The 17,863-nt window shown below is 46.1% G+C and overlaps 1 protein-coding gene across 1 annotated transcript in view; it reads right to left on the bottom strand.

Annotated features, from left to right (window-relative positions):
- Positions 1–17,863, bottom strand: part of ADGB (androglobin) — a 790,434-nt gene that overhangs the window by 203,993 nt on the left and 568,578 nt on the right. Inside the window, exon 23 of the mRNA XM_029594040.1 lies at positions 6,342–6,435. Coding sequence (XP_029449900.1) covers positions 6,342–6,435 — 94 coding nt within the window. The remainder of the gene's footprint in view (positions 1–6,341; positions 6,436–17,863) is intronic.

Genomic DNA, 17,863 nt, shown 5'->3' with positions numbered 1-17,863 from the left:
CCGGCAGGAAATCGACTGCAGGAGGTCGTTCAGCGAGGCGCCGGAACCCTCACTGAACGACCTCCTGCAGTCGATCTCCTGCCGGCGCCATTTTCCGTACGAAAACGATTCGCGGCGGGAAATCGCTCCCTGACCCCCGCTGGACCTCCAGGAACTTTTGGCCAGCTTGTGGGGGGCCTCCTGACCCCCACGAGACTTGCCAAAAGTCCAGCGGGGGTCCGGAAGGACCTCCTGCCGTCCAATCGTGTTCGTCTATGGCCGCCGCCATTTTTCGCCGCCATTTTGGAAAATGGCGCCGGCTGAAGACAACAAGATTGAGGAGCAGGAGCCCGTTCCGGACCGCTGCCGTTCCGGACCGCCGCTGGACCCGCAGGTTATTTAAGTCATTTGGGGGGGGGGTTCGGGAGGGTGGGGGATTTAATTTAAAGGGTCGGGGGTGGGTTTTAGGGGGTTTTAATGTGCCGGTTTTGCGATTTTTCGATTTTTCACGATTTTTCACGATATTTTACCCCCCCAAACGGCAACAATACGATTCCCTCCCCCTCCCAGCCGAAATCGATCGTTAAGACGATCGAGGACACGATTCACATCCCTACTGTAAATCATCCTCATCTCAGGTACTTCTTACATAGTAACACAGCAATGATGAAAGAAAAAGACCAAATGGTCGATCCAGTCTGCCCAGAAAGTTTCTTATGATAGTAACTGCTGCTCTGTGCAGATTACCCATAAGTCTTATGTTAAGGGTAAAGCGGAGTTTCTTACCTGTAACAGGTATTCTCTTGAGACAACAGGATGTTAGTCCTCACACATAGGTTACATTATCGGATGGAGCCCGGCATGGAAAACTTATGTCAAAGTTTCTGGAACTTTGACTATGAACACTGAGCATGCCCAGCATGCCCTAAACCACAAGTCCATGAGAGGTCCCTCTTCAGTCTCATAACATAGAATTAAGATTAAAATAAAAAACACGAGAAACCCAACTCCGCGAGGTGGAGGACAGTTTTTGTGAGAACTAACATCCTGCTGTCCAAGGAGAACACCTGTTACAGGTAAGAAACTCTGCTTTCTCTTAGTACAAGCTGGATGGTAGTCTTCACACATGGGTGAATCCCTAGCTTCAGGCTGCTCCTCAACACAAAAGGGGTCTAATAAGCACCAATCAAGTGCCAATGGGCACAACAACCACAGTGCTGTTGGTAACAGAGGGGGAGACAGCCTGAACCCAAACAATGGGCCCTAAGCAGTTGGGTTCTACACCTCAGATTCTGAAGGATAGACTGGCTGAACCTACTGTCATGTTGGCTATTCCTGTCCAGACAACATTGTGATGCGAATGTGTGGAGAGAACTCTATATTGCAGCCATGCAGATCTCCTCCAAGGCAACTGCTCACAAGTGGGCCACTGACATTGCCATGGCTTTTACAAAATGAGCCTTGACATGACCCCTAAGATGCAGTCCTGCCTGAGCATAATAGAAGGAGATGCAGTCTTCCAGACAATTGGATAGTGTCTGTTTGGCAACGACAACTCCCAACCTTTTTCTGTCAAAAGAAATAAAAAGTTGGTTGGACTGTCTATGGGTTTCTGTATGCTCCACATAGAAGGCTAAGGCTCTCTTGCAATCCAAACTGTGCAATGCTCATTCGCCTTCATGCGAATAGGGCCTGAGAAAAAATTTGGCAGGATGATTGACGGTTAAAATGGAAATCCATTACCACCTTAAGCAGGAACTTAGTTTGCGTACACAAGACCATGCGTACACAAGATCATGATAAAATTTGGTTTAAGGTGGATAAGTTATTAAGGCCTGGAGCTCACTGACCCTATGTGCTGAAGTGACCGCCACCAAAAATATGACCTTCCAGTTCAGGTATTTCAGGTCACAGGAGCGCAGTGGCTAAAAGGAGCTTTTATCAGCTGAGCTAGCACCATGTTGAGGTCCCAAAACACAGCAACAGACCTTAGGGGAGGCTTGAATTGAAGTAGGCCCCGCATGAAGTGTACAGAGATGGATGTACCATCTACAACTTGGTGGTATGCCTCAATTGTACTGAGATGAACTCTAACAGAGTTGGTCTTCAAGCCAGCTTATGATAGGTATAGAAGGTAGTCAAGCAGTTTTCGTGTGTGTGTGTGTGTGTGTGTGTGAGGGGGGTGGGGGGGGGGTGGGTGGGCAGGGGAACTGATCTAGGGCCTTCTGCTCACATCACATAGAAAACCTCGTCCACTTCAGTACGTAGGACTTTCTAGTGTAAGGCTTTCTGGAAGCCACCAGGACCTAAGACACATCCTCAGAGAGATCGAGTGGTTGCAGAATTAACCTCTCAACATCAAGCCATGAGCAATAGGGCCTGAAAGTTAACATTCTGCAGCCTGTCCTGATCTTGCGTTATGAGATCTAGGAAAGTCCCCATACTGATCGATCTCCAGATGGACAACTCCCAAAGGAGTGGAAACTAGATCTGTCTCAGCCAAAGAGGGGCTGTGAGGATCATAGTCCCTTGATTCTCGCAAAGCTTCAAGAGTCTTTGTCACCAGAGGACCTGAAGGCACGACTCAGCCTGTATCACATTCTCCATTCCGGCCAGATACATAGACAAGTACCATCCTGTGGGACAGGCCCCAAGACCAGATCTGGACCACTTCCTGACACAGGAGGTGTGACCCTGAGCCTCCCTGCTTGTTGACATACCACATCGCTACATGGTTGTCTGTTTGGATGAGGACAATTTTGTTGGACAGCTGATCTCTGAAAGCCCACAGCATGTACCTGATTGTCTAGAGCCCCAGGAAGGTGATTTGAACCTTTCTTCCTGGGTAGACCATAGGCCTTGGGTGCGAAGCCCCTCTACATGAGCTCCCCACCCCAGGGTGGACTCATCCATGGTTAGGACAATTTGGGTTGAGGATTTTGAAAAGATATTCCTTTTTCCAAATTCAAGAGAAGCTGCCACCAGGACAAAGAGTCCTGGAGAGATGGAGTGACTCGGATATGAGCCTAGAGGCTCTGCGTGGCCTGGCACCACTGCAACCTCAGTGTCCATTAGGTTCTGCGATTGTGTAAGCATGCCAAGGGAGTAACATGGTCAGTTGCAGCCATGTGGTCCAACAGCCTCAACATGTACCGAGCTGAAACCTGCTGGCTCTGTTGAAGCCCATGGAGGCAGTTATAGAGAAATGTTTGTTCTAATCTTTGCATGACAGCTCACCTTCAGTGTCAGGATTTTGAGCAAAACGAACTGTAGATCTTAATGACTCTACTGGGTTGTACTATTCTTGATATTCTCTCTGATATTTAGGCCATATTGCTTTAACAGTCTAAATGTTAGTGACAGAATTTTAAATTATAAATCAATGATTTGATAGTAGATGAATGAACTAATTTAGTTTTTAATTACAGAGACCTGGTTGTAGAAGGAGGGAGAGGTGGTAGTACCCCATGTGTGTCCAGTGGGGTATCAGATGTATTTGCAATCTCAGGAGGATAGAAGGGGTGGGAGTATGGTGTTTATTTTTAGGGCAGATTTGGCAGTCTCTCAGCTAAAATATGAGTCTTGGGAAAGTTGTGTTTATTGATACAATTTTCAGGTAATATTAAAGTGAGTTTTCTGTTGATTTATCAACCTGCTTTTGTAACACAAGTAAAAGTGAATATGCTTTTAGATTATGTTTCTCATTATGTTCCATATTTGGTAGTGTTGGGAGATTTTAATCTTCACTGTGATGATGTGTCTTGTGCAATGGCACAGGTTTTTGTTTTTTTTTAAATCTATGCAAAATATTGTACTGTAACTGTTAGCGAATGGCCCACCACATAAAGGGGAGAAACATGTTAGATCTTATCTTTGCTACTTTGATGTGATATTAAGTTAGTGGGAGTTAGACAGCTTTTGTAGTCAGATCATAAGGTATTATATTATATTTTGAATGTGCCCGTGAAGATAGGAAGGGTGAATATTATGGAAAAATCAGAGTTTAAAATGTTGAGAAGTAAAGTTCACTTTCCTCCTTGTTTTAATTTAAAAGCTTCTCTATCTCCTTATTAAAAGTATGCACCAGTAGTCTGGTTCCACTTTGGTTAAGGTGGAACCCATCCTTTTGGAAAAGACTCCCCCTTCCCCAAAAGGTTGCCCAGTTCCTTACAAAACTGAATCCCTCTTCCCTGTACCATCATATCAACCATGCATTGAGACTCCTGAGCTCTGTCTGTCTCTGGGACCTGCACATGGAAAAGGGAGCATTTTAGAGAAGGTTACCCTGGAGATTATGAATTTCAGCTTTCTTCCTAAAATACTAAATTTGACTTTGAGAACCTCCTTCTCACATTTTCCTATGTCGTTGATGCCCACATGTAGCATGACAGCAGGCTGCTTCCCAGCACTGTCTAAAATCATATCTAGGTCTGCCACCTTCGCACCAGGTAGGCAAGTTACCAGGCAGTCCTCACATCTATCAACCACTTAGCTATTTACATTTCTAATAATCAAATCACCTACTGTGATAGCCAACCTAGCCCTTTCCATCTGTTCAGTAGCCCTAGGAGATTCATCGCCAGTGCGAGAAGACAATGCATCACCTAGAGAGCAGATCCTTGCTACAGATCACTTCCTGCTGCACAAGTATGATGCTCTCCAACCAGGAGACCTTCCTCCTCCAAGGCAGCACTGGGGCTGTCAGACTGGCATTGGGTCTTGGTTACTATGTTCCTGAAAGTCTCATCTATATACCTCTCTGCCTCAGCTCCTCCAGGTCTGCCACCTTAGCATCCAGAGATCGGACTCGTTTTCTGAAATCCAGGAACTCTTTGCACTGGGCACACACATACAACCTCTCATTGGTGGGTGAAATATCATACATGTGACATTTGATGCAACAGACTGGAAGGCCCCCCTCTTGCTGCTAGACTGCTACCTTCATCTTAATTTTGTTGAGTTCCTAGTTAAGTTTAAGGTTCTATGGGAGTAGGAATATATACAATTAGAGTCCTTTAAATTTATTAGTGTATTCACCATTAATCCCTACAAGGGGATGATTAAACTCTCAATAATGGCTGGTGCAATACTGTGATTTAGATGAGAGCCTTACTGATTTTTTTAAAATAAGAAACTGTCTCTTGCCTATAAATCAAAGGATAAGCTAGTGGTGAGTGGGAGGGAGGGTAAGACAGACACTAGAATTAACTTCCTCTGACTTGCTTATTATCTTAGACACATACAAATTCTACAGAATATACCCCATTATTTCACTTTTCCCCATACGTTTTAAGTCCTAAGATTTCCTAATGCAATACTTACCAATCCTATTCAGCCACCAGCAAGATGATCTGCTCCTCTCAATGCTCCCACTGTATTGAAAGTTTTGAGAGCTTGTGATCCTCTTCTGAGATAGAAGCGGCATTTGCGCTCATAGCTGCATGCCTTCTTAAAATCAGGCACACATTTGCGTATGTTCAGCCTATTTTATACCATGTGCGCATATACGCATGTATGTTATAAAACAGCCACGTCTCTTGTTGCGAGCCAGCAAATCCGTGCACATGTGTGTCCACGCGCCTGTTTAAAAGTTATTGTCTAGACAATTTTGTGTGGTGAGATTCTATTGCTAAATGATGAACAATTGTAAATCTACAGTTAGCATAATAGATTAATACATAATTATTGGACTCAAACAGGAATGTTTGTACTGACTGTCTGATTCTTGGCATAATTTATAAAGTATATAGAAATTCACAAGTCTTATTACATCCATCCACTTCCCTTCTCTCTTCTATCTCATTGTTTCTGATCCCCTTCTTTCCCCATTACTCCAATGCTTCTGAAGCCTTGACTCTATGCAACTAGCCTGAGTAAAACTGAACCATGGAGGACCAACAATTTAGCATCACGAGAACAGCATTGGAATACCAGTCCCCATATAGTTCATGCTTACTCAAAGTTGTAACATATGAGGGGGGTTGCTTCTAGGGCTCCCTGTCTAAGGACAGCCATATTGATTAGTGGATCCTTGGTCCATTTACTTTTCTCCATGCTTCAGAGACAAAGAAACTCAATGAGTATTATTCCTTAAGAGCACATTACAAGAATGAGAGCTCTTGTGGTTATGCTAGGAGAGCAGATTTGCTTCTTCCTGTCTCTGAAATTATTTTGAGTGGTGTGATCACAGCACCACATCTACTTGCCACCTGCAATTAGCATGCTGAATACTAAAACATTTTTCCTGGCTTTACAGAAAAGCTAAACTACTAATAAATAATGAGTTCAGAAATTATCTTACAAAACCAGAATTTATTTTGTCAATGTCAATTTGCCAATTTTTATATCACAAAGGCACTTACCTCAAGAGAATAATACCATTGTATTCAGAATTTGACTCAATTATCATCCACAGCTTATGTAGAGTTTCTGTGACAGTAGCATTCTCTTCTGTACCTATAAATAAATGAGAATACCAAAAAAACCTTCGAACATTCATCATAATTTTGTGATTGAAAATAAAAAATGAATGAACAATCAATTAGTTGTGCAAGTTAAGAAGCTTTCTTCTTTGTATTTTATATTGTAGATTAGTTTATCCTAATTATTGTTACTCCAGTTTTATCACGGCAGTGTAGAATTTGTGGCCTAAGGCTTGCATTCTGTGCTCAATACAAAAGATCCTAAATAGGAGGGTTACCACATAAGAACACATTGCTGAGACCATTAATCATGAGGTGAATATTCAGTGGGCCAATGAACATGAAAGTTCAGATTTTTCATAATGGTGCTGACTGGGTCTGGGGCTAGGATGACATCCCGGGCCATTTCATTTGAGAAATTTCTAAATTTTGAGGTATGGGGTGCGGAGGTGAGCCTCACACTAGAAACCAACAGGTCTTTAATACTTGGAGGGTCCAGTGGGAGAGGAAGGGAAGTACTACTATAGACCAATGAGGTCTTTTCTTAATTTTTGGGTTGGGGGAGGGGTCAGGCCTGGGAAAGGTATCTATGGTCAATTTTGTATTTGAATGGGAGCTTGGGGGGGGGGAAGAACCTTTGGCTTACATGATGATTAGGCTGGAGGGGGGGTCATCGTCATGCGACCACCGACTACTATTTTTTTAATTAGATTGTCAGGGCTGCCTCGAATAGCAGATCTGGGGTGAGGCCACCACACATGGCTGACCACTTTGGCTACTTTTTTGGGGGGTTTTGAGTAGCCCTTTAAGGCGATGGCAGCCCCATGCTGCATGATTTTGCCATGAGACAAAAACATAACCAGTTAGATTTGAACATTACACAGCTAAAGATAGCAGGATAACTTTAGGATAGTATATTTAGTGGGGACGTTCAGACCACTGTATATCTGGGATAAGTTATTCAGCTTATTTCAGTCAGATAAGTTGTCTATTTGCTAGCTTTCAGAATATTGACCTCTAAATAATTTATGTGAACATAAATTCTTTGTGCTGTGGCCTACATAATCCACTCAAGTTTAGACTGATGGTTCCAAGTGTGGGATGAAGTAACAAAATTCTTGGATATTTGGTCTCTTTTTTTTAGCATATGCTCATAAGCATGTGATTCATTCAGTTTAAATAGGTTACATCATTGCCTTTTACCTCACTCCAATGAGGAGCTGTTGTCATTACATCTCTGGGCCATTAATGTTTTTGAGTTTTTTCTTGAGTTTGTCTATTATCAGTGACTTCTCTAGGGAAAATTAATATTTGTTACTTGACTGACTGCAGTGTATTTGCTTTAATATGCACAATAAAGACAACGTTGAAAGACATGGCCTTTTTATATTTCTTATAAAGTAATTTTTTCAGGGGATCCTAGGACATTCTTCCAGGAGCACCTCCAGAACAGACAGAAGTCCTTCCTGAGGGATCTCACCCACACATGTGAAAAACACTAAGGCTTTAGGGGAATCTTCAAAAAAGGGAGCAGGATCCAGTGCAGAATCTGAGTCCCAGTTTTAACCTATAATGCTGCAGAAACTCATTCCAGATGAAACAGGGTATTTCCCAGAGTTGACCTTGCCAGCAAGATAGTCTCCCTCGTGGACCAATGTAGAAACTTGCCCAGTAGGGATGTGCATTCATTTGAAATGAATTGGCAATCCAAAACAAACAGAACCCTATTCCTTTATTTATTTATTTGGGTGTCCATATTCAAAAGCTATTTAGAAGGATAACTCAGATGTCATCTGTTTAAATAGCAAATGTGGTATATTCAGCCACTTAACCAACTAAATTATAGCCAGATACAAAAGAGGCATTGAAGGGGCTGAGCTATCCGGCTAACCTAGCCCAATATTGGGTATATTGGACTAGGTAATCCAGATAACTTTAGACCAGTTTTAGAGAAGGACTAAAGTTATCCGATCCTGTATGGCCAGATAACTTGCTACTTGTCCAGATATCTTTAAAAGATATCCGGGTAAGTAACACTATCATTGTCAGCATGCAAAAGAAAGATATCCAAGGGCCCGCAGCCCTCAGCTATCTCTATAAATTGCTTTGTCTCTCCCAATAATCTCGAAATCTCACAAATTTCTGGGCTGTTTCCCTCCCTCCCCAACTTTCCCCTGTTCCATTTTTTAATTTTCAATCATGAGTCGCAACCCCCTCTCACTCTCCCGATCTTTGAAAGCTCCCTCCCGCAGTTTAAAACAAAGTTAGCCCCCCATCCCATCTCCCAGACCCTCTCACCCAGTGGCTAAAACTCACCTGCTCCTGGCAACTCCAGTGCTGCCTCTAATAGGCAGTGTTGGAAGTATAAACTATGTTCAGTTTACACTTCCAGAGCTCCCATTCTTGGCAGAACTATCCTGTTTGCCAAAACTATTGCACAATGATTGCTGTGGGAAGGTTTATGCCTTGCTTTTTCTTTTCTTAGAAATTCACACCCACAGATGGGAATTATACCATAAGGAACAGAGAAGTTGGCACTGGAGGAGTGGTGCCATCTCCTGGAGGGGGCTAGACACCCCATCACGATCTTCATGGATCTATGCCAGGCCGAATGGTCTCTATTTTTTAACTGCTTTGACTTTGAACTCCAATACTGACTGGCAGAGAAGAACCAGCAGGCTGATACCTTTTTGCGGTCCTTCAAGACAGAAACTCCACTGAACTGCCTCACCATATCATTGATCCAGCAATAATTGTGATCACCACAGCAGTATCTGTACCACCAGGAAAGATGGTGGTACCCAAACGTCTGCGGGAGAAAGTATTGAAATTGGCCCATGAGTCTTGCCTGGCAGGCCACCCTGGGATCACCAAAACAATGGAATTGCTTTTTTGCCACTATTGGTGGCCTCGAGCAATGCGTGATATGCAGCACTTTGTGGAGTCCTGTCCCAATTGTGTAGTTGATTAAGAGCTCCCATGCTCACCCTTGGGGGCTGTTACAGCTATTGCCAGTGCCTGAAAAACATTGGACCCATGTGACTATAGACTTTATCACCAACGTTTCTCCTACCAATAGCTGCACCTCCATCTGGGTCGTGGTAGACTGGTTTTCAAAAATGGCTCACTTTATACCACTTCCCAGACTTCTTTCAGCTCTGGAACTAGCTCCTCTTTTTCCTGCATATTTTTTGCCTTCATGGCTTGCCTGAACACATCTTCTCCGATCGTGGAGTGCAGTTTACGGTCAAATTCTGGAGAAGCCTACACAAAAAGTTTGAAATCTCATTGGACCATTCCTCAGTGTACAATCCACAAAGTAGCAGATAGAAAGAATGAACCAAACCCTCAAGGGATTCCTAAGGGCCTATGTCAATGAGCGGCAGGTCGACTAAGCAGCTCTCTTCTCGTAGGTGGAATTCTGCCACAATAATCGCATTGGAGACTCCATGCAGTAATCTCTCCTCCAGATCCTGTATGGCAGGCACCCTCGGGTTCCCCTTCCTAAACCAATATCATTTCCGTATCCCTCAGCTGATGTTGTGGCACAGGACCTCAGGAAATTGTGGCAAATGACCCCACCAACTCCTCACTGCTGAAAATTACAAGAAGTAAGCCATCAAAAGGCGCTGGCTAACACCTCTCCTCAGACTCGGAACTTGGTATGGCTTAGTACCTGCAATGTGTGATTAAAATGTCCCTCCACCAAGTTTGCACCTCGCTTCATTGGTTCATTTCCCATTAATCAACAGAATGGACCTATGGCATATCAATTAAAGCTACTACCTGTCCTTAAGATCCACAACGAATTCCACGTATCTCTCCTCAAACCTCTATTTCCATCTTGGCCCTTAAAGCTCCCTCGTAGACCAATGGAGGTGATATCAGAGGAGGGCGCAGATTACGAGGTCGGGAGACCCTCGATGCCAAGCGTATTCATAATAAGTTCCAGTACATCGTCACCTGGAAAGGTTATGGGCCTGAAGAAAATTCATGGGTATCAGCATCAGATGTCCAAGAACCCCACCTTGCCTGAGAGTTTCACCGCTGCTTTCCATGCAAGCCTAAGTTAGGACTTTGGGGAGGAGGCTTAGGAAGTGGGGTACTGTTATGCTTGGCCGGTCATGGTCATACCTGCAACCAGTCTCACTTGCTTGGCACACCCTTGAGCCTCAATGTAGCAAGGATGCCGCCATCGCCTGCCTCCTGCCGACCCACTGGTCTGGACTCCTAGGCCCGCACTTGTGCTAGGCTATAAAGGTCCCATGGTGGGAAAGCCTGGTGGCGGCACCTCCCAATGATGTTATGCAACTGGGAATGTAAATCCCAGCTGCATTCCTCTCCATTCCACAGCATCAGGCCCTCTTGTGTTGCAGAGCATGTTACTTTTTCTCATGTGCCTTTTCCCTTGTCTTGCCTTCTTTGTCCAGCCTCCTTGTTCATTTCCCTGCCTTACTGTTCCCTTGCCTCATCTGCCTTGCTATACCCTATCTATTCTGCCTAGTTGTTGCCTACTTTGTTCTGTTCAACCGGCTTGGACATTGTTTAAAAATACAATCCTAGAGGCGCGGTCCATATGTATTCCATGCATTAAGAAAGGTGGAAGGAAGGCAAAACGATTACCGTCATGGTTAAAGGGTGAGGTGAAAGAGGCTATTTCAGCCAAAAAAAATCCTTCAAAAATTGGAAGAAGGATCCATCTGAAGAAAATAGGATAAAACATAAGCATTGTCAAGTTAAGTGTAAAACATTGATAAGACAAGCGAAGAGAGAATTTGAGATGAAGTTGGCCATAGAGGCAAAAACTCATAATAAAAACTTTTAAAAATATATCCAAAGCAAGAAACCTGTGAAGGAGTCGGTTGGACCATTAGATGACTGAGGGCTTAAAGGGGCTCTTAGGGAAGATAAGGCCATTGCAGAAAGACTAAATTAATTCTTTGCTTCCGTGTTTACTAATGAGGATGTTGGGGAGATACCAGTTCCGGAGATGGTTTTCAGCGGTGATGAGTCAGACAAACTGAATGAAATCACTGTGAACCTGGAAGATGTAGTAGGCCAGATTGACAAAATAAAGAGTAGCAAATCACCTGGACCGGATGGTATGCATCCTAGGGTATTGAAGGAACTAAAAAATGAAATTTCTGATCTATTAGTTAAAATTTGTAACCTATCATTAAAATCATCCATTGTACCTGAAGACTGGAGGGTGGCCAATGTAACCCCAATCTTTAAAAAAGGCTCCAGGGGCGATCCGGGTAACTATAGACCAGTGAGCCTGACTTCAGTGCCAGGAAAAATAGTGGAAACTATTCTCAAGATCAAAATCATAGAGGATATAGAAAGACATGATTTAATGGAACACAGTCAACATGGATTTACCCAAGGGAAGTCTTGCCTAACAAATCTGCTTCATTTTTTTGAAGGGCTTAATAAACATGTGGATAAAGGTGAACCGGTAGATGTAGTGTATTTGGATTTTCAGAAGGCATTTGACAAAGTCCCTCATGAGAGGCTTCTACGAAAACTAAAAAGTCATGGGATAGGAGGCGATGTCCTTTCGTGGATTACAAACTGGTTAAAAGACAGGAAACAGAGAGTAAGATTAAATGGTCAATATTCTCAGTGGAAAAGGGTAAACAGTGGAGTGCCTCAGGGATCTGTACTTGGACCGGTGCTTTTCAATATATATATAAATGATCTGGAAAAGAATACGACGAGTGAGGTTATCAAATTTGCAGATGATACAAAATTGTTCAGAGTAGTTAAATCACAAGCAGACTGTGATACATTACAGGAGGACCTTGCAAGACTGGAAGATTGGGCATCCAAATGGCAGATGAAATTTAATGTGGACAAGTGCAAGGTGTTGCATATAGAGAAAAATAACCCATGCTGTAGTTACACGATGTTAGGTTCCATATTAGGAGCTACCACCCAGGAAAAAGATCTAGGCATCATAGTGGATAATACTTTAAAATCGTCAGCATAGTGTGCTGCAGCAGTCAAAAAAGCAAACAGAATGTTAGGAATTATTAGGAAGGGAATGGTTAATAGAACGGAAAATGTCATAATGCCTCTATATCACTCCATGGTGAGACCACACCTTGAATACTGTGTACAATTCTGGTCGCCACATCTCAAAAAAGATATAATTGCGATGGAGAAGGTACAGAGAAGGGCAACCAAAATGATAAAGGGGATGGAACAGCTCCCCTATGAGGAAAAGCTGAAGAGGTTTGGGCTGTTCAGCTTGGAAAAGAGATAGCTGAGGGGGGAATATGAAAAAGGTCTTTAAGATCATGAGAGGTCTTGAACGAGTAGATGTGTCTCGGTTATTTATACTTTCGAATAATAGAAGGACTAGGGGGCATTCCATGAAGTTAGCAAGTAGCACATTTAAGACTAATCGGAGAAAATTCTTTTTCACTCAACGCACAATAAAGCTCTGGAATTTGTTGCCAAATGATGTGGTTAGTGCATCCCAATAGCATGGGATCTTCTTAGTATTTGGGTAATTGCCAGATTCTTGTGGCCTGGTTTGGCCTCTGTTGGAAACAGGATACTGGGCTTGATGGACCCTTGGTCTGACCCAGCATGGCAATTTCTTATGTTCTTATGTTCTTATGACCCCCGGGCCATGTATTGTCTGACTATTACTGCCTGACTTCTGGTTATGACCCTGACTTTCGATTCTAATTACTCGGTTGGACTGCTTCCTGCCCCGAACCCAGCTTGGAACTTGACATGTTTATTTGCTGTCTGCCCCAACCTTGGCCCAGACCTGGACCTGGACATAGTTTGCTTGTCACCTGCCCTGACCTTGGCTTGGACTTTGATTCTGTTTAATTGCTGCCTGTCCTGACCTCTGCCTGCTACTTGACTTTGTCTTACCACTCCAAACAGGACTCCCTCCTAAGCCTTGCAGGCTCCTGTTAGTACCGCTGGCCCTAACGGGCTGTGGATGCCGTGCCTTACCTGCGGTCTGTTCGCTTAAGCCTCCCAGCGTGCCACGCTGCTGCAGCAGGCCACTGCCATCGCTCCCCGGGCCGTCCTGCATGCATAAGGAGCTGGGACGTCGCTGGTCCCAGTTCCTCTGGGCCTCCCCTAGCTTGCGCGTGCCGAGGCCCCACCTTTTAAAGGGGCCATGGCGGGAAAACCTGGCCCGGACCCTAGCTGATGTCAGGCCTCACCTGCTATTTAAGGAGGCTTCCCTGGACATTCAATGAATTGGCAACGAGTCTGCTTTGCTTTGGTGAAGTCCTTCTGGTTTCGGTGGTATCCTGATTCCTGTTCTGGTTTCCTGTTCCTAATTCCTGAGTCCGTTCCTGCCTCCAGAGTCCTGTTCCTGCCTTCCACGCCTTCTTCCCACTCCAGCTCCCATCCTTGGTCTCCTGCGGATGGATTTTCTGGCTTCGACCTCGGACTGGCTTTCGGTGACCCTCTGGCTTCTGACTCTGGACTGGCTATCGGCGACCCTTGGGCTTTTGATCTTGGACTGATCTTGGATGATTCTGCTGACGCTTACCACTCTCTTCACAGGTGTCCACCTAAGACCAGCCAGCCCCCGAACCCAAGGGCTCAACCTGCGGAGAAGGGGGTTGGTATTGGCGAAGCTCCAGCCAGCCTTCTGCTCCAGCCTGGCCTCGCTTTCCGATGGTGGGGACCTGCAGGGGTTCGCCCTCTCAGGTTGTGCCAACCTCACCTCAGGCAAGGGGTGCACGCTTCTTCCGGTGCCGAAACAGATTGCCAAGAACATGGACCTGGCAGAGAACTCAGCCCTCCAAGCATTCCGGGCCTAGCTCAAAGGATTCTTGAGCAACAGAAGGCCCTGGAGATGCTCGCCTCAGCGATGGAGAATTTAAACCGGCGGTTGGACACCGCAGCTCTCTCCTCCATTCAAGGCGATCCTTTGCCCGGATGGTGACCTTCTCCACCGACCAGCTTACTGTCCGAACCGGGATGCTCCATGTCAAGCTTCTCTCTTTTTATGTCTTGGATCGCTCCATACACCCTATAGTGCTAGGGCTACCCTGGCTCTGGAAGCACTCTCTGTTTCGACTGGTCCACAATGCAGCTCTGCAGCTGGGGCCCCGCATGCCACTCCAGATGCTTAGAACCAGTCACACCCCTCTGCTGCGCCACCGTGACAACCCACTTACCTGGTCTACTGCCTCAGTACACCACAGTTGTGGATGTATTCTCCAAAAGATACCACAGATATCCTGCCTCCTCACCGCACCTTCAACTGTGCTATCAACTTGCAACCTAATTCGGAGGCACCTCGCGGGCATACCTACCCGTTATCCCACACTGAGACAAGAGCCATGGCGGAATACATCCACGAAAACCTCAACAAGGGCTTCATCTAAATCTTCAGTGGGGGCAGGATTCTTTTTCGTCGCAAAGAAGGATGGTAGCCTCCGACCATGCATCAACTACCGAGGTTTGAACTCCATAACCCTCAAGGATCGCTACCCTCTACCGCTTATTTCTGAGCTCTTTGACCGGCTCCAGGGAGCTAAGATATTCTCAAAACTCGACCCCAGGGGCACATACAACCTAATTCTAATTAAAGAGGGAGACGAATGCAAGACGGCGTTTAATACGCGAGACGGGCATTACGAACATCTCGTGATGCCTTTTGGACTCTGCAACGCCCCCACCATCTTCCAGAATATGATGAACGAGGTATTTCGGGACATGTTATATTACTGTGTCATAATCTATCTAGATGACATATTGGTCTTTTCCAAAGATTTGCAAACACACTGCGGGGATGTCACCCGTTTTCTATAGCAATTGCGTGAGAACCAATTCTATGCAAAACTCGAGAAATGCTCGTTTGAGAAGGAAACCGTGCCTTCCTGGGATATGTGCTATCCAGTCTGGGGTTCCACATGGACCCTGGGAAACTCAAAGCCATCCGTGATTGGCCCCAGCCTACAGGTCTCCGACCATTACAAAGGTTCTTAGGTTTCGCAAACTACTACAGATCCTTTATCCGGAACTACTCCATATTGGTGTCCCCGCTTACCGCCCTTACCTGTAAAGGCTCCAACCCCAGACAGTGGTCACCTGAGGCGGTTACGGCTTTTCTCAACCTAAAAGCTGCATTCCTCCGTGAACTGTGCCTTCGCCATCCCAACCCCAGGTGGCCTTTCATTGTAGAAGTTGACGCCTCCTCTGAAGGGGTGGGAGCCTTCCTAAGTCAGTACTCCACTAGCAATACGCTCACCCATGCTCCTTCTTCTCAAGGCAGTTCTCCCCGGCACAACGGAATTATACCATCGGTGATAAAGAGTTGCTAGCCATCAAAATGGCATTTGAAGAATGGCGCCCATGGTTGGAGGGGGCTCAACACCAGATTTCCGTCTACTTGGACCATAGAATATTTGCATCGAGCTCAATGCCTTAATCCTCGGCAAGCCCACTGGTCACTTTTTTTTACACGGTTCAATTTTGTGCTCCGCTACCGGCCGGCCTGTAAACACCTGCGAGCGGGTGCCCTCTCTCGCTCCTTCGACATCGAAGACAAACCTGAACCCCCCAACATATCATCGAACCTACTAGAATTCTCATGGCCGCCATGACGCCAATCCCACCAGGGAAAACAATGGTCCCTCTCAGGCTCCGAAACAAAATCCTCCACTGGGCCCATGACTTGCGGATCGCTGGCCATCCTGGTCATTTTTGGACCTTGACACTCCTCCAGAGATACTATTGGTGGATCACCATGAAAAAGGACGTACGAACATATGTTGAATCTTGCCATACCTGCACGCAACAGAAGAACCCCCACCGGTTGACTGTGGGAGCTGCTCTACCCGCTGCCTGCTACTAAGAAACCCTGGACCCACTTTTCAACTGATTTTATCATCGACCTCCCTCTGTCTAAGGGTAACACCACCATCTGGGTGATAGTAGATTGATTTTCTAAAATGGCCCACTTTGTTGCCCTGCCTGCTCTGCCATCTGCTCCTCAGTTAGCTAGGCTGTTCATTCACCATGTCTTCTGGCTACATGGCCTTCCCTAGTACATACTTTCCGATTGAGGATCACAATTTACTGCCAAATATTGGAGATCGTTATGCAGGAAGTTCGACATTTCCCTCCAATTCACCACTGCCTATCACCCCCAAACCAACGACTTGGCCGAAAGAACGAATCAACATCAAGCAAGATGACTGGGTGGAACTACTCCCTTGGGCGGAATTTGCCCTCAACTCCCACCCATCGTCCGCAACCGAGTCATCCCCATTCCAGCTGGTCTACAGCAAACAACTGCTTCTGCCGCTACCATTGCCCATTATGGTACCCTCAACAGTGGCTCAGTTAACTGCGAAGGAACTCCATCAACTCTGGACCCTCACTCGACAAATACTGAACAAGGCAGGCCAGATCGCGAAGAGATTCGCCGATGCCCACTAAAAATCCAGCCCGCAATTCAAGCCAGGTGAGAGTATGGCTCAGCACATGGTACATCCGACTGAAACTTCCTTCCATGCGGTTAGCCCCCCCCCCCCCCCCCCGCTACATTGGGCCCTTTGTGGTGCTACGCCGCTTTGGGCGCAGTTTCCTATTAGCTCCGGTAGCCTCCAGCTCTCAAAATTCATAACTCCTTCAATGTATCCCTCCTCAAACCCCTGGTATTGTCTTGGCCGTACAGCAAACCATCAGAACCACAACACCTTACCTCCGACGAAGACATCAAGTACCAAGTCCACGATGTCCTGGATGTCAGAAAACATGGGCAACGCTAGGAATACCTCCTCTCCTAGTAGGGTTTCGGGCCCAAAGAAAACTCCTAGGAACCATCGTCCAATATTCTGGACATGATCCTCATTGAGCAGTTCCATGCCACTCATCCACTAAAGCCTGGACTTCCTGGGAGGAGGCCTAGAAGGAGGGGTACTGTTAGTGCCACTGGCACTAACGGGCTGCAGGCGCCGTGCCTTACCCGCGGTCCATTCGCGCGGGCCTCCTCAGCATGCCGTGCTGCAGCAGCAGGCTGCTGCCGTTGCTCCCCGGGCCATCCTGCTCGCAAGAGGAGCTGGGACGTCGCCTGCCCCAACTTCTCCAGGCCTCCCCTAGCTCACATGCGCACCGAGGTCCCGCCTCTTAGGGGCCGCTGCGGGAAAACCTGGCACGGCTCGTAGCTGACATCAGGCCTCACCTGCTATTTAAGGAAGCTTCCCTGGACATTCAGTGACTTGGCAACGAGTCTGCTTTGCTTTGGTGAAGTCCTTCTGGCTTCGGTGGTATCCTGAGTCCTGAGTCCTGTTCCGGTTTCCTGTTTCTGATTCCTGAGTCTGTTCCTGCCTCCAGAGTCCTGTACCTGCCTTCCGCGCCTTCTTCCCGCTCCACTCCCATTCTTGGTCTCCTGCGGACGGCTTTCCTGGCTTCGACCTCGGACTGGCTTTCGGCGACCCTCTGGTTTCTGACTCTGGACTGGCTATCGG

Source organism: Rhinatrema bivittatum, chromosome 3, assembly GCF_901001135.1.
Source record: "Rhinatrema bivittatum chromosome 3, aRhiBiv1.1, whole genome shotgun sequence".
NCBI classification, from domain to species: Eukaryota; Metazoa; Chordata; class Amphibia; order Gymnophiona; family Rhinatrematidae; genus Rhinatrema; species Rhinatrema bivittatum.
This window is presented reverse-complemented; position numbering and strand designations above follow the sequence as displayed.